This window comes from Gracilinanus agilis, chromosome 5, assembly GCF_016433145.1.
Source record: "Gracilinanus agilis isolate LMUSP501 chromosome 5, AgileGrace, whole genome shotgun sequence".
Lineage (NCBI taxonomy): Eukaryota > Metazoa > Chordata > Mammalia > Didelphimorphia > Didelphidae > Gracilinanus > Gracilinanus agilis.
In genome coordinates, this window is record NC_058134.1 from 97,253,232 (window position 1) to 97,275,967 (window position 22,736).

The following is a 22,736-nucleotide window of genomic DNA, read 5'->3' on the forward strand; positions in this document are numbered from 1 at the left end:
CTTCTGCCACAACTGGAATCCCTTGGGGAAGAGGAATGATTTGCCTGGGGACCAGCAATTTGTTTTCTACCTGGAGAGCTTTTTAGCCTGACAATGAAGACTGCATCCTGCCCACCATCCTCTTCCTCCTTTCACTGTCAGCTTTATCTTCCCCAGGGGCCCTGCATAGCATGTTTTCCCCAGCTTTCATTGGTCATGTTACTGGTACAAGGTAGGATGATGCCTAGGTCTTGTGACTAAAGGAAAAAGGCAGGGAGGGGTAGGGGCCCGTGTGGCAGTTGTAATGTTTTATGCCTTGGCATCTTAGGCATATCCAAGTTCCAATTTCCCCATCAGCCTTGATCAGGCACTATTTTATACATGCTTGACATCTTTATGTAACTGGAGCTCTCAGGACATCAGAGTCTCCACTCCCTAAAAACACCAAGTGCTTGTCTTTCCCTGGCTGACCATACTAGGGAAAGTCCAGGTAGGCATGGGGAAACTGGCTTTTAATCCAGATAAGGAAGCAGAAAGGGGAAATGTTTGGAATTAGGTAGGGTCCAGTCCTTATATTGCTATGTCAAAAGGCAGAGGTTCCCAATATGTTTAGACTTATCATATTTCATCCTATCAGACATCAGATTTTTATGCCTGGAAAGAACCTCTAGTGCAGTGATTCCCAAAGTGGGTGCCCCCCCCCCCGTGGGTGCCGCAGCGATCCAGATGGGGCAGTGATGGCCACAGGTGCATTTGGAGGTGGTGATAGTATGTGACAGGGGGCACTAAGTAATATTTTTTCTGGAAAGGGGGCGGTAGGCCAAAAAAGTTGGGAACCACTGCTCTAGTGCAACCTTTTCACTTAAAAGAAGAGGAAACAGACTCAGGCAAAAGATGATTTGCCTAGGCTTCCATGGTCAATTACTGGCAAAGCCAGCACTAAAAGCTATGTCTCTTGAATTCTTGAATTGAGTCTTTCCATTCTCGGGATCTCTTTTCCCCTTTTCCACAATCATAAGGCAACAATGGCTAAAAGTCATGAGAAGCAGCTAGGAGAAAAAGATACTGACAGAATTATAATCATGCCACCAGGTTATACCACACTGAAGAGGCAAAGGTATTTTTAGGCACTGGACTGCACAGAGAGCCAGGTAGGAGAATTGGGTTTTGCTTTTTTAGTAGTTAGGGTGTCTGAGAAACAAGAGTAATATTCATGATGTAGAGGTGATGAGCATTCTGCCCCAAGGATAATGATTTTCACATATCCCTTCTCTGCCTATAAAATAGTTTAGCACCAAACTCCTCATACTCCAGCCACATATCTGAACAAACAAGTGTATAAAGCCTAAAACAATGAACCTTAGCTTTTGTCCCCTTCTCTCCAACAGTTGGCCAGATGTGGGCATGGAGTCCATAAAAACTGCCCTAGCTGAAGAGTTCCCTGAGATTAAAGTTACCAGGCCCTTGGTCCATGAAGTAGAGAGATTCTCCTGTTTTGAATTGTGAAATCATCCCACCACCTATGGAGAGTGAATAAGGTACCACTTGTCTGTGTCCCAGTTTTCATTAAAGCCTTTCCTGGTCATATGTATGCTTTCTGGGAGCCTGTTCTGTCTTCATCTATATTTCTTCCCCTTCCCCCAGTGAAACATGGAGTCAGGGGAGCTGCGGGGGCCAAAGCACTTTACTGCCAGGGGGGGACTTTAAATTATTCACTTAAATAAAAATGAGGGAGAGGAGGATGGAGGAGGACCCGTCCCCCCTAACCAGGCCCCGTTCCCTCTGTCCATCAGTCCCTCAGTCTTGTCCCTCCATCCAGCACCCTACACCGGCATGGGCATCTCGTTATACTCATCCACACCCTCCCTCTCATCGAACACCGGCTCGGCCTCATTAGCATCCAGCTGTGGAAAAGAGAAATTGAGGTCAGGGGAAGGAAGGAATGTTCAAAGTAGAAAAATTTCCACAATTCAGTTATGAAGGGACATGGGAAATACAGTTAGGCTGGAGGCTTTAGAGGAGATGAGTCTTGTGGAAAGGTCAGGGAAAATAGTGACTGAGCTTGGGGGGTGGGCCTTACACATTTCATCTCTCGCTCGGTGAAGATTCGTGTGAGCAGAACCATCCGAAGTGGCACTGTGAGGATGAGGATGAAAGGGAAGGCAAGAGAGGCAGCTGTGGACATGACAGCCCAGAGGAGGGCCAGGCACAGGAGCTGCAAGGCTGTGAACAGGTGCATCCGAAGGGTCCGAACCTGCACAGAACAGACACAGTTGAGCAGTGACTCCCTGTGTGCAAAGTTAGTCTCTTCTACTCTTCTAGGGTGTTGGACAAGCCTGGACCACTGGGGAACCAAAGCTAGACAGGGACTGGAAACCAGCTGATAATGGTTGATATGGAGAAAGGGCAAGACTGACTTTACTGTAACACCAAAATGGTGGAGGGGGGGCTGGAAAAGCCTAGATAAAAGAACTATGTGGAAATGGAACCAGGAATGAGGGGGGCCCACCTTTTTGACATAGGTGACATCAGGGTGATGCTTGGGTGGCATAAGCAGCAGGTGTAGCCGTTCATAGAACTGGATGCCATTTAGGGAGGTCACACCCATATACAAGAAGATCCCAAAGAGTACAGCCAAGGGGATCTGACGCAGCAAGTCCCCAATCACTATGGAGAGGCCTTTAGGGGGAGAAAGAAGGAGAACATATAGGGAAATGGGCTCACCTCAACCTCCCACATCCTGGGAAGGTGCTGAGTCTTGGGGAGCTAAAGCCAAGAAAGGAGACACATACCCACAAGTACAGCTACTAGGAGCCCCGTCACCCTCTGCTCCTTGACTTCCTGGATCTTGGGTTTGTCCCCTGGTGCTACAGCTTTACTCATGACAGTAAGTGCATTGGCATGTGTGACAGAGCGGACAGTAGCAGCAGCCAGCCAGGGCAGGCCAAAGAGGGCACAGAGACCTCCCATGGCCACAATCAGCAGCAGGTCCAGGTGAAAGCCAGAGCCTTTCTTCAGCATGCGCTCTTTCTTAGAAATGATCAGCCTAGAGGAATGGGAAGAGAAGGTTCACTTACTACTTACTCTTTCCTTACATATGAGAGGGGAGCTGGGTCCTAGATCCTGGCTACCCAGCATCTTTATCTCTCCTTCTACCCATCTAATCATCCACCCTGGCTCATTCTTCCTTTGAAATATCTCGAAAACTTGTTCTTCCTGTTTTTATTATCCTCCCAGGCCAGGCTACTCACAGGCTGCTCCATTCTTTGTTATTCTAATATATCATCTACAATGCTGCCATGTTAAACTAAAATCTTAGCAGCATAAGTACAGGGGAGTCATATATCTGTCTCAGTTTCTGCACCTTAAAATGGAGGAAGATTGGGTTAGATCACTTCTAATGTTCTTTCTAGCTGCTTCCTTGACATTCTAGATAGCATCATGTCACAGCTTCCACACCAAAACCTTCAGTGATTCCCAATGCCAGTTCAAAGTCATTTTTTGGTAATCTGGGGCTTCCATAATTTACTTTCAATCTAATGATTGAACCTTATCTCCTAACCTTTGTGGCTGCTGCTCCATCAAGCCCTATCCCTACTTGTTCCGGTCCATCCCCCCCTATGAATTCCCCAAATACAGACTCACGTTGTGATCTGAGTCTCCATGAAGATGAGGATGAAGACGAGGATGGCTGGCAGAAAACTGGCAATCATCATCCAAACAGGGAAATCCCCATTTTTGCCCAGAGGATGGATTACCCAGCCACGTTTATCAGGGTCTGTCACTGAGAACCCACTAGGCACACTCAGCTTCTGCAAAGGCAGAGTTCGAGGGCTGTGAGCAGTGTGGAAGAGATTGGAAAACAGCAAGAGTCTGCTGTGCTCAAAGAAAAGTGAGCACCAGGCAGAAATCAGCTTTAACAGAAATAGGGTACATGGCAGTCACAGGAAAAGGGGAATTACAGAGCTCTTAAAGATCCCAGAGATAAGGAAAATGACCTTCAATCTCTAAACCCTTTTACTGGTGGGTTTGGATATATGCCCGTCCATTTCCCCTCTCACCTGAGTGTAGGTGTCTTCAATACTGTAATCCACCAGCACCATGATGAGAATTGCAATGGGAACCCCAAAGTCACCAATCACTCTTCGGATCTGGATGGGAAAGAGTACAGGTTCAGAAAACATTAAAAGTCTCTTCCACTTAATGGAAAGAGACAATCTTAGGAGGTGACAATATTTAATTTTTTGGACTTTGCCCCACCACATCTCCCAACCCACAGAGCCACATACTCTCCCAGGGAAGAATCTGCTATTCTTGAACTTCCGAAGGAAAAAGGCAATGAAAAAGGTCCCAGCCATGAGCACTAGAGACAGCAGAGCCGTATTGGGCTGTGGCTGTGGCTGTGGTCTCCGTCCTGCCTTCACACTAGCTGCACTCCCATTTCTCAGGACCACCATTACTTCTGTCCATGTTTTATTCTCAACTTCTTCTGGTTCAGAGCCATTGGAGACAGTGCAACCATGGAGTGGATGTTCCTGGAAGATCTGAATAGATGGAAGAGGGAAAAACTTAATCAAGCCACCCAATCATTGTTTACTGAATACTTTTCCCCCTCCCCTTCAGGAATGGACAGTTTGGTTAGAGGAGATAACACAAAGAAGACAAAGTGGAGGACAGGCTGTGACCCACAGTGAATGGCAGAGGCAATTAAGAACCCCTGAAGGTCAAGGGAAGAGATGAGCATGAATTAAAGTGATTCAAAGATTTCAGGGAAGAAATGGGACATAAAACATCCAATTCAAAATTAAGAAGTGCTTACTAGATTGAGGCCACTGGGGTTAGGGGAACTTGGAGTACCACAGATAACATAGTCCTCCCCTCTTAGAGAGAGTTTACTGACTAGTGGGAAAAATAAGATACATGTCCAAACTAGAATAAAAATGAGACCATTTTGAGTGCATAAAGGATATACAAAGTATTAGAAAAATTAAGACAGAGATCATTTCTGGCTAGGGCAGGAGTCTAAAATCAGAAGTTTTCTGGAAGTGACATGAGCTGGGCCCTGAAGGAGGTAAGACTGAAGAAAGGAAAGAAAGGAAAATTCCCAAACAAGGGGTTTGGTTGGTTTAAGGTTTCTGGAACTTCCCTTTGGGTCTGCCAAATGTCAACATTTCCCTCCAGTTTGCACAGCACCTATTCTATCTGTGCTTCCTTCCCCACCCAGCCTTAACCCAATAATCAGCCATTTCATCCTTGTTCTCTGCTTTTCTATTGTGCCTGCCTGGCTAAGCAGTGCCCCGCCATCGTCCCCAATACCTACCTTTTCTGTTCCTACTCCTAATGTGCTGACTTGGTCTATGAGGAATTTGTGCTGTCTGAAGAGGCCCTCACGATACACAGCCATTCAAAGCCAGGTCTGTCTTTACTGACTTCCTTTCCCATTAACACAGCCTGTTCAGAGCAGACTTGTGTCCTACCCACTGTTCTGTGGCAGAAAGTGTCGAGGCTGTCACTGAATCCACCATCATTCTCCTGGACCTCTACCCTTGGCTGCTTCTCCTGCTTCTCCCTGTTTTGCACTTTCCCCTCTTGCACTCCTGTGCTCAGGCTATGTCCCCACCCCCCTTCTCTCTTTACACTATCATTTGACAACCTTCTACATTATCATCCCTTTAATTATTCTCTCTCTCCTGACACTTCCCAGATCTGTTCCTAGTCCCAATTTCTCCCCTACGCTCCAGTCCTCTATTCCAGTTGCTCATTGTACATATCCACTCAGAAGTCTTACCATGACCTCAAAGTCTCCAAAACCAAACTCATTCATAGGTACCAAGCTCCAAGGCTCTTCTTCCCTCACCTACAGATTCAGTTAATTAAGCCCAAATGATTGTCACTGCAGTCTCTCTCTCATCCACCCTTTATGCATGTCCACCAGCCAGGTTCAGGTCTACAGCCCATGGCCCGAACTACCAATTAGAACTCTGTGACTTGTCTCTGACACCAGGCTCTCGGGTCTTTCATCTGTCTATCACATGTGCCCATGTGAGCTTCCTCTTGCACAGGCCTGACCACTCCCCTTGCCCCTCCTGGCTGTAAGTAGAGCACCCATTTCCAAAGACATAGGGGGTGGGAAGAACTCTGTGGGTAGCCAGCCCCTTCCCACTAAGCAGTCTGAAAGAGATCCCCCAGAAGAAAAGAGCTGCTCACCTTGATCAACTTGAAGAAGGTCTCATAGATGAAAATGAGGGAGATGAGGAAGGCAAAGATCTCCTGGGTGAAGCGGGAGACGAAGCGGACCAGGAAGCTGCCCTCCAGTGCCACCATCAGCAGAGCTAGGAGCACCAGCCAGAAGCCGATCCACACACGGCCCACCAGGTACTCCAGGCCATTGGAGTTACAGAACTGGGCAGGGGAGAAGGGAAGGGGCTGTAGCTCAACGAGTCAAGGTTGAGGGAGCTGTTGGGAAGAGAGCTCCTCCTGGTCCTATGAAGTCAGTGCTAACCCCCTTCCCAGGACTTTGCAGATGAGGAACCTGAGGTTCAGGGACATTAAGTGACTGGTGCAGGGTTATACAGCTCTAAAGGTCTGAGGCAGAATTCCAATCCAGGCTCTCCTCATTCCAAGTTCAGCCTTCTGATCCAGTATGTCATTGGAAGCAGGCAAGTAATCAGTACCTCAAAGTGAACCTTCACACCCCTGCCAGCACCCTGGACAGCCCATAATCAGCCTTACCGAGAAGAATGCTTCCTCAAAGACCAGCAGGGGCCCAGAAAAGCCAATGATGAGCAAGGGCTGGGCCCCCAACAAGCAGAAGATCACTCCCTGGAGAGCCGTGGACATGATCAGTTCCGATACCCCAATGAGACCATCCGTCTTTTCTCCTGAGAGGAAAGAGATGATGCAGGAGCTGAGGATCCAGGGATCCCTGCCCCATCCCCAGCACAATCAAGCCTGGGATCTACTCTCTCCACCCCTCTGCCACCACTCCCCTCACTCCCCAACTTACCTAGCAACCCCCCAAAGGTGATGGCAGGGGACAGGGCAGCAAAGTAGATGAAGATGACAGCGGCCAAGCACTGAGGGTCCAATGCATCTCGAAAGTCACTCAGGTAGTGAGGATAACGGCGTCGCACGTCCCGAATCAGCCCCCCAAAGGGCCGGCCCGTGCGCCGAAGGGGGTCATCATCATCATCCGCTCCCCCTGCTGCCTCTGCCATCTGTAGGAGCGCTGCAGCCCCGGACTCCGTTAGGGACAACCCTCAGACCCTTTCTAGTCACATCTACAAATTCTCTATGCTGGTGCCAAAACCTTTAAACCCCAGAGAACCTGAGCTGCTCCTATCCCTGCTCACCGTGCCTTCTGGGGATCCCCCTTGTGAAACATACCCCAACACCTGCATTAGAACTCCACCCTCACCTCAATCTGCACCCTCATCGTGTCTCCCCACTTTTCAGAAATGCTGGCCAGCTGGTCACATCCTTCTACCCACCCAAGGTCCTCCTCGAGCATTTCTCCTGCCTCCCCTCCACGCCAGGCCCATACCCTTGTCCTGAGGGGATTTTGGCTCCAGCCCTGCACCCGTGGGCAGCAGCCGACCCTTCTCTTCCCGCTTCTTGAGCATTTGCCGCTGGAAATGGGCGACAGACCGGAGAAGCTCCTCGCCCTGCACCTCTGATGGTGGCAGCACCACACTGCAGTCCAAAAACGCATTGATGGCCGTCAGCAGATCCTCCCTTTCATCCGCCAGGTAGGCTGCCTCGTGGAATTGCTGCCAGACGGGGAGGACACAGGCACAGAACAGCACAAGGGGAGAAGGAGAGACCAGAGACCTTGCTTAGCTAGCTTTGTGTGTGGCTGAGATATCTGGGCTCCTGGGAGAAGGGAAGGGGCCAGCCCCACTGGAGTGTCACTGGCCCAGGGTGACAGACCAGCATGGGCTAAGGGGCCTCTCAGGGGCAGGCTGTGTGGGGGCTGACCTTGTCAGACATGAGGGTGGAGATAGAACGGCCAATCTCGTGGTAGTCCATGTTGGCACTGCTTGGACCCAGCAGCAGGAAGAGGAAACGCACAGGCACAGGCACCTCGAGGACAGCGTCCAGCTCCGCTGCCTCCCGAAGCCTCACAAAGGCCATGGTGGGGCGGGACAGGAACTCTACGCAGCCTGATGGGGAGAGTGGGGGGCAGGGGGGTGTCAGACTCATGAGGCCCAAAGACCGCCATTGCTGTGGGAGGGAGAAGGTGGGAAGGGACCCCAGGATCACCGAGAGAACGTGAGAAGTCCCCAGATGTAGGGATGGTTGCTCTCATGACCATGGGGCACACACAGATCCTAATCAAGGCCCCCAATTTAGAGGCGGTGAGTATACGCATTATCATTCCTATTTCACAAAGGAAGAAACTAATGTGCAGAGCAGTCCAGCAGTTCACTAAGCACAGCTGGACTCCTAGGCCCTTAGGGCCTGCTGTGCAGCTGCCTGGGGGAAGGGAGGCATGAAGTAGGGGCTGGGAAAAGAGGGTCTTTGAGGACAAATAAGGGCAAAAAAGGAGAAAGAGAGGTCCAAAGGAGAATCTCCAAGGACAGATCTGCCTGGAATGGAGAGTGAAAGGGGATGCTACATCAGGATTCAGAGGCAAAGCCTGGTACCAGGAGCCGCATCTGGTCTAAGAAGAGCATGGGAGTTACAGGAAGGAGAAGCAGGTGCAGAGGAACTCCCAAATAGCCTCAAGCCGTCCATTCTACCTAAACCACATCCTCCCCCAACCCAGCCTGAACCCCTCATACCCACGAGCACCACAGTGGCCTCTGCATTCTCAGGAATTTTTTCTAGCAGCTTCAGCTCATGCTTGGATTTGGATCGAGTAATGCCTGTAGGAGGGGCAGCAGGAGGCAGCTCCCGCTGGGGTGGAAGGAGAAAAAGAGGGACATATAGCTTAGTCCATCTCCTTCCCTGCCAAAACCCACTGTCTTTCCCCTTGATCTAAGATTAAAGCACTTTTTATTTCTTTCCAAAGCATTCTTACAGTACTCCTGTGAGGTAAGCAGATGTAGCAAAGTCCCCATTTGATGGTTGTTATTATTGTTAATAACTAAAATAATTCCCAACAAATTCTTATGTCTTTCCCATAACATTTACTAGCTGTGTGATGATAGGTGAGTCATTTAACTTTTCTGTGCCTCAATTTCTTCATCTGGAAAATAGAGATGATCCTAACCCATTCTTCACAGGATTGTCAGAATCAAATGCGGGTCTACATGTGTAAAGCGCTCTGCAAATGTTAAAAGTGCCATCTAAATGCTAGCTATTGTTATTATTATAATGCAGGTCTCTCAAATCCTTTCTTCTTGCCTCCTCTCATTGATGCCAACTTAAGCCTTCTTTCCTCACCTCTTTCTCTACTTCCAGGCGGGTCTCAGGAATTCCTCCAATGAGGGGTTCAGTTACATGGGGGTCACTCTCAGTCCCTTGACCATGGTGATGCCCAAGCAGGGACCCCAGGGAGCCAGCAGAAATGTTTCGAGGGAAGGAGAAATCTTTCTCATCACTCGGATGGCTGACAGGGAGAGAAGTAACAGATGAGGAGGCCTATGAGGCTGTGGAGGCGGAAGGACGAAGGGGAGAGGGAGTGGAAAAGCCTCAGCCAGGCTGACTCCACAGAAGAGAATGTTTCTCGCTGTGTACAGTGCCCTGTGGATCCTTGGGTTTTAGTGGAATGTCCCAATAGTGTTCACTGGTGAGAGGAATGGATTTCTTTGGGGTGGAAACAAGGATTAGAATGAACCTCAATGGAGCGGGGTGAGGGAAGGAGAGCCTTTAGGCCTTGGGGTTGGGGGAAGAATTTTACCTCAGGAGAACCACTTACCTGTGTTTCAGCAGCAGGGCCCGAAGCACATTTGCTCGGTCCTCAGCCTTGATCTGGTCAGAGATGACCATTTGTTCTACCACCTGGTGGGCTACCCCTGGAAGAGTCTGCTGATCCAGATCCAGGAGTACAGCTCCTGGAAGGATGCAAAAGGGAAGAAGGCGAGAAGGGAACTATAAACACACCTCCTCTGGGTTGGTGGCCAAAAGGAGAGGCAGGAGCAACTGTGGGACCTGAGGGGGAAATTCCAAGGCTGAGAATGGCTCCTGGGGCCAGGGAATGATGGTCATGGAGAAGGGAAGAAGTCTCTAAGTGAGCAAATAGCTAGTGTGCGGGTTAGTGAAAAGTCTTTGGGCCAGGAGGCTGGAGATTTAGGTTCTAAGGTTCTGGGCTTGGCTCTAGCCACTGACCACCTCACCTATCACCAATAAGCCTTATGCTGCAGCCTATGTCTACGAGTTGTTGCAAGATTGCCCAAGAGTAGAAGATAGAATCTTGGTGTTGGTAAAGACCTTTGTTAGAGGTCATCTTATCCAACCTCCTAAGTACAGTAAGAAATCCATAAGACAGTCATAGTCTGTGTGATAGTCCTTGATAGGGCATTACAAGAGTTGAACAGCTCACTACTTGGTGAGTCCCACTCTCCGCCGGTGCTTCCCTATAGCATCTACCTATTTATTCTAGTTCTGCCCTCCAGAAGTATCCAGAATAAATCTGTGTCCTACAGATAACAAATGATCAAATATTTGAAGATAGATTTCGCCTATCAGTTTTCCAGGTAACACATTCCCAGTTCTTTTACCTGACTCTCATATGTATATTTCTAGAATTGGTCCTGGGCATATATTTTTATAAGATTCAAGTCTTAAAAGTTTAAAAAAACCCATAAACACAAAGACTTACCATAACCTTGATTGCATATAATAAGACTGGACACAAATATGTGATCAACACAGAAAGCTTCACAAAGGTCACTTACCTAGCAACTCCACTGTCCACATTCTAGTTAGCTAAGAATCAGAAGCAAACTCCAACAAAAAGGCCCCAGAGATCAAAACTATGCTGAAATTTGGATCATTTACTAAAGGAGAAGCCCTCCAACTCTCACTTTTAGCCTACTTTCTTTGGTCATTTTTCTCTCTATTACCATTATATACTTGTTCTGCTTGCTTCACTGCACAGATCTCTCCAGTTTTCTCTGACACTTTCCATTTAGTATTCCATTACATTCATATATAAAAATTTATTTAGTTATTCCCAATAGAATACCCCTTTAGTTCCCAACTTTGGACTTCTACAAAAAGAGCTGCTATAAATTTCTTCATTTACATAAGTCCTTTTCCTCTTTGATTCCTTTGGGGGTATAGGCCTATGGGTGGTTTAGCTGGGTCAAAGGTGTATAGCACAGTATAGCAAATTTTGGGGCATTGTTCCAAATTGATTTTCAGAATGGCAAGATCAGTTCACAACTCTACCAATTGTGAGTGTATAGTTAGAGTATAGAGTATATTAGTATACCTGTTTTCCCCAAACTCCTCATTTTCCATTGTCAGCACAGCCAGTCAGATACACATAAAGTAGAACCTCAAATTTGCATTTTCCTAATTATTAGTAACCCAGGATTTCTTTCTTTCAAACATGCTTGGTATTATCCTCAGACTATTTTATCTATTGGGGAATAGCTTAGTCTTTTACGTTTGAATCATTTCTTTATAAATCATAGATATGAGACCTTTGTCTGAGAAGGTCGCTCAAAGGTTTTTCCCCAGTTAGACTTTGTTTCTGCCAAAACTTTAAAATGTTTAAAAGCTTTAAAATCAAAATTTGTTTAGTCACAAACTCTTCCTTATCCATAGATGGGAAAGGTAATTTCTTTCTTATTCCTCTAATTTTTGATGTGACCTTTTACATTTAGGTCATCTATTTGGAATTTGCCTTGGTATTTGGGGTGAGGTGTTCGTCTAAGCCTAATTTCTGCCAGACTTATACGGAGACCTTCCCCCAGGACTGGATTGGGTTAATCATAAATCATTCTCTGTTTACTTCTATTCTATTCCACTGATCAACTCTTTTATTTTAACCAGTGCCAAATCATTTCAGTGATAACTGCTTTAGAGTAGTTTGAGACCTACCTTCTTCCTCCCTGTTTTGCCTTTAGATTCTTTACCTTTCTTTTTGTTTCCCCCTACTTCTAAAAAATATTCTTTTGCCTTTTTTATTGGCACAGCATTAAAAGAGTATTGTAATTTTTATTATATTGTCTTGACCTACTTATGCACAACTGCTATTTCTCAAATTATTTAGGTCTTGATTTCTATGAAGTGTTTTATAGTTAGATTTATATAGTTCCTTCTAGTCTTAGTAGATAGACTCCCCAGTATTTTGTTGCTTCTGTAGTTATTCTGATTGAATTTTTCTTTTGTAACTCTTCCTGTTGGGTTTTGTTGGTCTAGGAGAATACTGAAAATTTATGTAGATTTATTTATATCCTGCAATTTTTCCAAGGTTATCTTCTCATTTTTTTTTAGTTGACTCTCTAGGGTTCTCTTATCTGTTTAATTTGCATGTATCTCAACAGCCTTAGTCACCTGGCTCCCAGGCCCAAAGCAGATTAGAAGCAGCAAATTAGAAAGTGGGCTCACTGCTAGAAGCCAGCTCCCTAACAGCAGCAAGGGCAGCCAACAACCAAAAAGTCCAGAAGCCATTTAGTGTAGTAGAGGACTAAGCAGTCCCAGATTATAACCCAGAGTTACAACAAATGCTCAGAATGATGACTGCATTATCAAGGAAATGTTAAATTCTGTTTGGTATCCTCCATTTAAGAAGACAGGGAGGGAAGACAGTTTAGAAAAAAAAAAACCCATGAAAATGGTTAAAGCCAGCTTTGAAGCTTCAAGTCACAAAGCTTCATTTATCTAGAAACTTCACTGATACAGAACAGCCTGTTCCCAGGACAGTGTCTGATAGATAAGTGAAGTGTTACTGTAGCATTAGTATTCTGTACCCAGAACCAACCAAAGAGGAATACACGAAAAACAGAAAAACTTGCAGTTGGGAAATGAGGGGTCTTTGACTTCACAATACAGATATCACAACACGACTGAGATGTCTCATGCCAGCCTGGCATATAGAACTCCTAAGTTATCTGGTGGCATTTTGCAATCTGGATGACATCACCAAAAGTTAGCCACTTGGTGTGTGTATGTGTGGCAGGGAATGCAGAGTACAAAGATTGGTCGGATGGATCATGGATGGCCCACTGGGCCAGAAGAACCCCAGCCCACCTGTGAGAAGGGGGCTGGAGAACCTGGAGGCCTGGGGAGACAATGAGGATGGTTACCATGAGCCAGGGTTCTCCGCAGCTCCAGGAGGCTTCGGAAGGAAAGTGAGGCGACGTGGGGCTTTCCCCATCGGTCGGTCTCCTCTTCAACGTCCTCCTCAAACTTGATCCAGCGAGCCGTCTCCCTCCACTGAGGCTCCTGGTTTTTATCCAGCAGGAGCTCATTCAACTCCACAAATACCTGGGAAGATGAAAAGGTTTAGGGATCTAGCAAGCGATGGTGGTGAGAAGGCGATTGTGTTCTGGCTTAATTTGGGGGCAAGAATGGAATAACTCAGTGGCCTGGGCTGGAGGCATGCTGCTCCGGTGACCTTTGGACAGGAAAATAGACAAGAGAAAGAAAACTGGGTTGAGAAGCCAGTGCCCCTTTGTCACTAAGTGGGCGCGCTCTTGCCCAGGCAGAGGATGAAAGATGCTGCCTGCCCTACTTACCACGCTAGTGGGGAGAGGGCTGGGGGAGCACACAAAGGCGGCTATGCTTTGAAAAATTAAGCGGTAAAGAATTATTTTCCTGGGGGGCCGTGGCTGGTGGGGCACATGGAAAAGAGGATGGTACAAAGATGAGAAGGGTTACCTCATGAGGTTGGTGGGGAGGCCGGGGCCGGGCACGTGGAGTAGGACCGGGTTCTCTTCCCTCTCTGCCACCCTGTACAGGTCCCTTGGCATTCTTCCTCACTAAATGACGCCGAACACCAGGGACATCCTCAAACCGGTGACCTGCATGGGATGGAGGTTGGGGGGATGAGTGTGGAAGCACAAGGGGTGTTTATGGGGGTTGGGGGGCCCCACTTGAAGGTTCAAGGATAAAAAAGATGGATCATTCCACTCCTTCCTCCATCTGCCCAACTCTGGACCCCAGCCCTTTATTTCTTGGTGGTTTCTTCCCTGTTTTATCTCTGAAGCCCTCCTATCACCAACCCATTAGAGCTCTCACTCTTCATGAGATCCAGGTCAGCGGTGCCGAGGGTCTGGGCTTCACTCTCATCCGTAGGCACACGGGGCAGCAATGCCTGCTCGACCCCTGTCATGCTCCCGATCCGCCTCCGCTCCTGCAGATTGTAGCTTCGGTGGCCAGGTTGGGGCTTGGCGAGGGGTCGCCCAGAGGCTCCCCCATCATCTCCCCCCATGGCACCTCCAGATGCCTCTTCTGCTGGAGCCCTGGGACAAAGAAGCAGTGTATGAGTGACCCCTCTACCCTCACTGCCACACATACTCAGGACTTAGAACAAAGGATGTGGAGAGGTAACAAGGAACAGGACGAATTTGTGGTATTTCCAGCCCTTGTGGACAGGGGGGTAAAGTCAGTTTGCACCAGCACCAGCCTCTTGATCCCCAAAGCATGACAAGTGGTCAGAGCAGCCCTGGTTTTGTTTGTAGAAAGAAAGACTTGCCAATCCACGTGTCATGCAGGGATCTTCTTCTCCATCCCAGACTCCAATCTGGCCCTACTCTACCTGTCTCAGGCTTTGCCTTGTGGCTGCCCAGACAGTAATTCTAAATGTGACTACTGTTCCTATAACTGTGGCTTTGCTTATGCTATTTCCTTTTCCTGAAGAGCCTTCCCTTCCCTTTTTGCTAAGGTTCTCTTGTGTGTAGCTATGTGCCTTTTCTTTTATATTTCTTTTTTTGGGGGGATTTAATAAATTTTTATTTTATTCTTTTTCTTTCAATTTTTGGATTTCTGGCAAGGTATGCTTAAAGGCCTAGCTAATAGTTGATAGCAGACATTTATTTAATACTTTAAGGTTTGCAAAGTCCCTTTGGATATCTCATTTGATCTTCACAATAGGCCTGGAGGTAGGAAGACTGAGGCAGGGAGGGCCTATGTGACTTATATAGTCAAATTTGCATGTCACACAGCTAGTAAAAGTATTTGAACTTAAGTCTTAGGGATTTGGTCTGACCTCCTCAGTGAGGCCTTTTCTGCTCATTTAAGCCATCCCAATCCTGCCCCCCAACCCCTCCACATGCACATATCTCCCTTCTCCATATTCACATGGCTTTCTAGTCTATAGTACAAAACACTTCGTTATTAGGCAGTGAGGTGCAGGTCAAGCATCACACATGGAGGCAGGGAGATCCGAGTTCAAGTCAAGCCTCAGTCACCTACTAGCTGTGTAAACCATTGAACTTTTCTTGGCCTTAGTTCCCTTAGCTATAAAATGGGGATGATAATAGCACCTGCCTCACAGGTTTGTTGTGGGGAATCAAGATAATGTGTGTAAAGAACTTTGCAAACTTTAAAGAAATAAACTCCTTCAGTTTCTCTTTTGAGGAGACACATAACAATCATCTACTTCCTTGCTTTGGATATCACAAAAACAAAAGAACAAAACAAAAACAAAAGCAAAAATTGGAGTCATCTAAACCACTTCTGGTCAGTTTGTTCCACATACAATAAATAAGATTTTCCACTACCTATGTGCTTCCTATTTCATATTAGTCACTGCCTGAGCCTGGCAGTAGGGAGGTGAGTCATATGGGGCTCCCTGCTGTACCCTGAGTTTGAACCAGTTTCTTCTAACCACACAGGGACCTCAGTAGTTATGCCCTCAAAGGTGGTCCTGTCACCCCTGTTCTCCATGCACGTCTAAACTAGACCCTCTAGAATCCATGCCAAGCCCTAGCCTTAGGCCCATTCAGCTTTAGGACTCCTGGCCAGTGGTGGCTTAAGTGAATGAGAATCTATCTCCAGCCTGTCCTCAATCTGAGAGGATCGTTTCACCCTCTGCCCTATTGCCGGGTCACCCCACTCCCACCTCTTTCTCCAGACACAGTAATTAAAGCCATATTACCGCTGTGTCTAGAAAGGACATGTCAAGTGACTGCTCTGTGGATTATTTCACCATCCCTAGTGGTGTTGAGAAGGGGGAGGGCACTGAGGCCTACCTACCAAAGAATCCCAATGGGCAGCCCTACTGACTTACAAAACCATGTGTTAACTGGTCTAGAATCTATTCTATTTTCCTTTGTTTTGTTAACTATTTCCCAATTACATTAAAAAAAATTTTTAAACCCTCATATCTTTTACATATATCCTTCTATATTAATTTTATTTGTTACAGGGCTAGGAAATGGGGGTCAAGTGACTTGCCCAGGGTCACACAGCTAGAAGTGTCTGAGGCAAGATTTGAACCCAGAACCTCCTATCTCTGGGCCTAGCTCTCAATCCACTGAGCCATCCAGCTTTCCCCCTCCCAATTACATTTTAATGTGGTTCTTGTCCACTGGGGCAGGCTTTGTATTTGCCGCCCCTGCCACAAACCCAAACTCCTCTCCCCTGGCCACCTGTCCCACATGGTGGAGTGACTTAGAGTGTCAACTCCTTGAAGGCACACCCTCACTTTTATTTCCAATGCTTAGCACCTAGTAAGAACTTCAACATGTCTTTTAAAAAAATCATTTTCTTCTTTTAAATTCTTTTACAGTGAACCAGCAGAAAACAAGCAATTTATAAAATTAAAAGTTTTTAAAGCTCATCAATTCCTCACAAGAAGCCCTTCCTGATTGATCTCATCACCTGTTCACCAAATGCAAACACACTGTAGATGTTACAAAATAAGGAAAAGGCAGAAACTCTATGTTGATATAGTTTACTGAGATTTAAAAAAGAAAGAAATCCTTAAATACTAGGTACAACATTAATTCAATACAACTAAACAACTATTTGAAAAGTATATACCACCCACCATGGTGGAAAAAATGAGTCACTGTCCTCAGTGAGTTTATAATCTGCTGAGATACAACATGTCGTGGGGGAAAGAACAGAGCTGGACAAAATGTTCTATCTGGGAAAATCTGGGGAGGGGAGACAGGAAGCTGGAGGTACAAAACAGTGCTGAGTTGAGAGGCCAGAGAGATCACCTCCCACTGGAGGCAGGACAGGCTTCATGAAAGAAATAATCTGAACTAGTCCTTCAAGGAGGAGTAAAGCAAAAGTTGGAGACAGAAGTGTGTGTGGGAAAGGGGGGAAACAGGGAAGTAGAGAGCCCCAGCTCAGTTCGGTTCAGAGAAGGTGTTTATGGATGCTTCAAGAGTCCATGACGGTACAGCGAGAGGGCTCAGAGGTTTCAGAGCTCCTGGGAGCTGAGTGTCCCTGGCCCAGTCACTTACCCTCCATTGCCCAGTCCTTACCACTCTTCTACCTAGGAATCAATACACAGTAGTGATTCTAAGATGGAGTGAGGGTCATTTAAAAAAAAAAAAAAAAAAAGAGTCAAAGGCATTTTAAAGGATAAGGCAGAAAGCTGGGAGTGTGGTCAAGAATTGCATTCCTTTTTGCCCTAAGGTGATGGCTTTACTTGGTTTTACTAGGGCTGGAATGTAGCTTTTACTTTCCAAAACAACTCCAAGTGGTATCCTAGATCAGAAGGTAAATTGCCACAGGGCAGATCTCTCCCCTAAGATCCCATTTACTAGCAGGGGAGATAGCACTTACCCGGGCTGGGCCCCCTTGGGGGCTCCGGGGCTGGTCTCGGGGTGGGTGGGCTGCGGTGAGGGGGAAGGAACAGGTCCCTCTGGTTTTCTGTCGCCGCTGTCATCCTCCTGGAGAAAGAACTAAGAAGCAAACAAAAGTCGGAGATCTCGGACCGCAGGCTCTCCAGCTCCTGGAGGCAGCGCGGTGTGGCTCCCTCTTACCTGGACAGAAGTTGGGGTGGAGCTTGGAGACAGCTGGGGAGCTGCTCGCCCGCTCTCCACCTCACTGACATCCTCCTCTTCCTCGCCCTCTTCAATAGTGGGGGTTTCTCCGGTGGGGGAAGCGCCGGGGCGTTTGCGCTGTTTTCGGCCGGGACCCTGGGCGTTCTTCCTGCGGCGGGCGTCGGGAGGCAGGTGGGTGGACAGTGGGTGGTGGATGTGGTGGGAAGACTGGCGGTGGTCTGGCAGGGGAAGGGAAAGTCCATTACCCCGGGGCAGCACTCCGGGGGTTTCCCGCCCCTCCCCCTCCCAAGCCTTCGTCAGTGTATCCCAGCTCCCGGGGGCCCTCTCCTCCTAAGCACTCTCCCCCGCGGGGGCGCCCCCCACCGGCCCTTCTCAGACCCCGCCCCCTCACACTCAAAGTCTTCCTCCCCATAGCTCCGGCCCGGCTCGTCCCCGCTGCGGGATCCTGCCTCTTGCAGAATCTCATCAAAGCGCTCCAGGCCCAAAGTGCGGTGCAGTTCGTCGTCTTCTTGTTCGGCGAACGGAGGGCACCCAGGGCCCGCGTGGGGGCCTGAGCCCTCTGGCTCAGGCTGTGGAGGGTGGGGAGAAGAGGAGATGGAGCCTCAGGGGTCCCGGGTCTTCTTGGCCCAGAGGCCCTGCTCCTAGAGCCGCCTCCCCCCTCCGCTGGCCCCTCAGCGCCCCTGCCCCTCCGGGCACGCCCACAAGGGGGGTCATTCCTGCTGGCTAGGTGGAGAAATCACAGCTCCGACTCCCGGCAGGACTTTCCCGGCAGGCAAGCCGATGCTCAGACGCATCCCTCGGGCGTTTCTCACCTCGGCTAGGCTCCGGACTGAGCCCCACTAATAACTTCGGCAGCCCCCAAGGGGAGCCCACATTGAACCCTGGCTTGGTGCCGCACGCCCTGGGAGGGGACGTGCTGCCGCATCCGACCCGGGGCGCCCCACGAACCCCCACCCCCGCGGGTGCCGCCCCGTTCCCCCCCACCTGAGTCATCCTGCAGGAAGCAGCAGCAGCAGCAGCAGCAGCGGTGGTGGCGGCAGCAGCCAGCGGAGCTGCGGCGAGGGAAGGCTGTACCGCCCTCCGGGAGCGAGCTGAGCCGGCAGCCGGAGCAGAACTAATCTGGCCACGAGTCTAACCCTGTCCCTGTCCCCTCAGGTGCCGGGCCAGTCCCCCGCTCCAGCCACCACCAAATATTTGCTCAGGAGCCTCAGGCCCTGAAGGGCATCAGAACCTCCAAGGGCGAGGGAGGGATCCCCCCCCCCCTTGCCCGTGCCAGCCGAGCCAGGCAGTGACCGAGAAGGCGGGGGAGCATAGGGCAGCAACTGTGGATACCCGAACAAGGGTGGGAGTGTACTTAGGGGTGCCCATGCACCTGCCCAGCTCTAACCCAACTCTCCCGCTCCCACAAAGCTCTCTGCACCTCCCCCATAATAAGCTGGGGCTGAGGGGAGCACGGAAAAGGGGATGGGGGACCAGGCAGACATGGGGGAGGGTGGAATGAAGGCAAGAAAGGGGGAGCGAAGGCGAGGAGGGGTGGGGGAAGGGACAGGAGGGAGGGGGTTCGCGTGGACCCCTCGCACCTGAGGCCGCAGGAGGAAGTCCATGGCCGGCGGGGGGTGCAGTGAGGAGGGAGGGGGAAGGGGACCGGCCCGCGCACCTTCCTGGTCATGTGTCTGACGGGACCAAAGTGACCAATAACTGGGCTAAGGCATCAGGGCTCCGGGGTTAATGATTTCCCCCGGGAGAAAGAGGGGGGCCACGTGGGGCGAGCAGCCACATGGAGAGGAGGCGGGGCCTTAAGACACGCCGTACCGAGGGCGTGGCGGAACTGCCTAAGCTACACCCTCAGAGTGGGGAGGGCAGGTGCCACTTAGCAGCGGCAGAGTCCGGGGAGGGAAGGGGAGAGCCCCTTCGCTGGCGAAATACGAGTCTGAATTCTTCTCCCCTCCAGTCTCTCGTCCCCTTCCCTGGCCAGGCCCTCGTTCGCTCTACCGAAAAGGCGGCGAACCTCCCACCCTCCTCTCCAGGCCGTCACCAACACGCCCAAACCTTTTCCCCAGGCTCCCGCGACCCCAACAACCCTCCAGCCCGAGACACCCTAGACGGGACGCCGGCCCGCCCGCCCTCCCCGAAGAAGCCGCCCGGGGTTGGGGGTGGGGGGGTAGTCAGTACTCACTGTTCGGAAGGGGCCAGGCCCTGGGCCCGAGCCCAAGGTGGGACGTCTGGGAGTGCTGCTCATGGCCAAGGTGTTAGCCCTTCTCACTGTCCCTGCAACTCCCAGGACAACTTGAGGGCAGCATACCCTGCGGCATTAGGAAGCCGTCAGTGCCGAGAGGCGGAGAAACTCGGGCACAGGCACGGGAGACCGCCCCAAGCCCAGAGACTACTGGCTGCGCCTACTGTGTGTGCAGCGCTCCGAGAGCAGCCGCGACAAGAAGAGGGGCTGGGGGGCACCCCTGCCCTCACCCCCAAATGCACGCACACGGCGGTCTCCTTCGGGGTCATCGGACACTTTACAGGCAGCAGTGGATCCAGTTAAGAGAGGGGTCCCGGGAGGGAACAATGAGATGCAGGATGGAAAGAAATGCACGACAGCGCGAAGGAGCGCCCTTTCCAGGGCCCAAAACAAAGGGGGCTGGAGGAGAAGAAAGGGTCAAGGCCGCTGAAAGCCACGTAACCAAGGCCAAGGGAGCAGGAAGGGAGACAAGAGGAGAACCAGGGAATCAAGCAGGGGGCTGGAGGGGCTGCAGGGGCCAAGCCGAGGCACGCAGGGGGAAAGAGAAGGAAGGAGAGACGGAGGCTGAGGCAAAGCCTGGTGGCCATAGTAACAGACGAGGTGAGAGGGCGACCGAGACAGGGAGAGGAGAGATGGAGCCAGAGAGCCTGTGCCAGAGAAGCGGGAGGGACAGAAACTTAGAGGGAGAGGAGATGAAAACGGAACTCTTTCCAGGAAGAGAACTGGCCAGAAAGACCGAGGGGTCCCGGCCCAGGAACCGCCCCGCTCCCCTCACCCACACCCCCCAGAAGCTGGGGAGGGGAGGGAAGTGGGGGCCCGGGGAGGAGGAGCTGAAGCCTAGCCTCAGAACTCACCCAGCAGGAGCAGAGGGAGGGAGGAAACTGGGCTGGCGGGGCTGAGTTTTATGCTGGGGGGGGGTGTGAGGGGCACGTGATAGGATTGGGAGGTCGGGGAGGAGGTCTCCCGCTGGCGCCCTCACCCTCCACAGGCTTTAGCTCTTTGGACACAGGGACCCTGGCTGATGGGAGGGGCTGAGCCTCCTCTTCCAGCTTCCCCTCCCGGGGAGGGAAAATCTGAGCTTTGGGGCTAGAACCTGCCCGTGACCGTGACTGGCCTGGAGGGAGGGGGTGGGCATGGCCTTAAGAGCTCCGCAAAAAGCTAAAGAGTGGGGTGAGAGCCTCGGGGAGTGCGGATGGAGATACAGGCAAGTATCTATGCCTGAAACAGCAGAGGATGGGGCCGGCCTAGCCCCGACGATTGGGGAAGAAGAGTCTGTGGATTCTGGGGTGGATCCGGGTATAGACTTTAGAGAAAGGGGAAAGAGTAGGGAAGTCCGTGGGAGCGGGCCAGCCCCTTGGGCTGAAAAGGTGTAAATCTCAGGGTCAATTCTGGGAGCCTAAGGCTGAACATTCCTGGCCCTAGCTTCAACTCAGCTGACCGTCTCCTCCCCCCCTCCCCCCACGGCCGGCCCTTGGCCAGGGCACGTCCCTTGCAGGCTGCACCCCCCTTTCCGTGGGGGCTGGGGGAAGTCGGGTGAGGAAGAGTAGTGTGTGCTGAGGGGGGGGGGCGGGGAACCTCAGTCCAGAGCTTCTACAGGTGGTCCTACTCTTAATGCTCCACACTTCTCTGGCGGAGCCCTCAATTTGCCCATTTTCTAGCTCATCACCCCCTCCTCCTCCCTCCTACCCCCATCCCCCCTACTCTGGGCTGGAGCACAAAGCAGCCTCTGTCCCAAGCGTCCCGGGCCGATAATCCGGGGTGGGGGCACATTCCCCGGACCAGCCCCGACCGGCCCGGGGGGATTAACATCTCTCCCCACTCCATGGCTGACGGGATTAGCCCTCACCCCGGGACCCCCTCTTCGGCTTTATTCCCTCCCCCACACAAAATAAATGCACACATTCCACACCCCACCACTGCCAGGTGGTAAGGGGGGGCAAGGTGGCTGCTGGACACCTCAGGAAGGGGTAGAGACACCCGCCCCCTGCCAGCTCCCTAAAGCCGAGACATCCCTCTGGGGCCCAAAATTTCCAAGATCGAGTTCTCTATCCTTAGGGCTAGTCCTCACTCCACCCAGCCCTACAGTTGCCCCTCCAGTTTGACCCTGTGTCCTGGACTGACCTGTTTCCCCCCACCCCACCTTCAACCCCGCCTCTTATGAGGCAGATGGAGGGGCGTCCCGGGGGGAGGGCCCAGGGAAGTCGAATCTGTGCAAGAGGGGTGGGGGACGGAGAGTACGAGGAGGGGTCGCGGAAGGAGCAGAGAAGGATGGAGGGTTGGATAGAGACTGGGGGAGGGGGATCCAGAGCCTCCAGCCCAGGCGCCAGGGGTCTGTGGAGCCCGGCTGGAGCCCGCGCCTGCCTGGAGGACCCTTTTTGATAGCAGGAAGCGCAGTACACCTATTTTGGGGAACCCCAAGAAGTGGACCTGGGCCGGGCGTCTACACTTCCGACCAGTTTCCCCATCCCGCCTCCGCCCTGCCTGCCTCTCCATCCTTCTTCCTCCAGTTCTCCGTCTCTCAGCGCCCCCTTACCCCCAACCCCCCGCGTTCTCGCCTCCACTTCGGGTCCCCAGGTCCCTTCCCTCCTTCCTACACTCTCTTCCTCTACCTAACGCCCCAGGCCTCCCTCGCCTCCTTCCCCTCGACCCATTCCCCCCCC

General features: G+C 50.8%; 1 protein-coding gene across 2 annotated transcripts in view; it reads right to left on the minus strand.

Moving 5' to 3' along the window:
- Positions 1–1,645: 1,645 nt before the first annotated feature.
- Positions 1,646–22,736, minus strand: part of SLC4A2 (solute carrier family 4 member 2) — a 26,162-nt gene continuing 5,071 nt past the window's right edge. Inside the window, exons 2-23 of one of the 2 annotated variants that reach the window (XM_044679675.1) lie at positions 20,017–20,143; positions 18,232–18,409; positions 17,820–18,058; positions 17,620–17,738; positions 14,116–14,339; positions 13,756–13,898; positions 13,182–13,362; positions 9,842–9,977; positions 9,367–9,532; positions 8,763–8,877; positions 7,957–8,141; positions 7,523–7,748; positions 6,986–7,207; positions 6,712–6,860; positions 6,187–6,381; positions 4,269–4,523; positions 4,041–4,130; positions 3,625–3,791; positions 2,772–3,025; positions 2,489–2,658; positions 2,060–2,233; positions 1,646–1,883 (exon numbers count right to left, since the gene is read on the minus strand). In XM_044679675.1, coding sequence (XP_044535610.1) covers positions 1,803–1,883; positions 2,060–2,233; positions 2,489–2,658; positions 2,772–3,025; positions 3,625–3,791; positions 4,041–4,130; positions 4,269–4,523; positions 6,187–6,381; positions 6,712–6,860; positions 6,986–7,207; positions 7,523–7,748; positions 7,957–8,141; positions 8,763–8,877; positions 9,367–9,532; positions 9,842–9,977; positions 13,182–13,362; positions 13,756–13,898; positions 14,116–14,339; positions 17,620–17,738; positions 17,820–18,058; positions 18,232–18,409; positions 20,017–20,079 — 3,732 coding nt within the window. In that variant the 5' untranslated portion in view covers positions 20,080–20,143 and the 3' untranslated portion in view covers positions 1,646–1,802. Of the gene's footprint in view, positions 1,884–2,059; positions 2,234–2,488; positions 2,659–2,771; positions 3,026–3,624; positions 3,792–4,040; positions 4,131–4,268; positions 4,524–6,186; positions 6,382–6,711; positions 6,861–6,985; positions 7,208–7,522; positions 7,749–7,956; positions 8,142–8,762; positions 8,878–9,366; positions 9,533–9,841; positions 9,978–13,181; positions 13,363–13,755; positions 13,899–14,115; positions 14,340–17,619; positions 17,739–17,819; positions 18,059–18,231; positions 18,410–19,420; positions 19,835–20,016; positions 20,144–22,736 lie in introns of those variants that run through there. The other variant, XM_044679676.1, reaches the window with a different exon arrangement.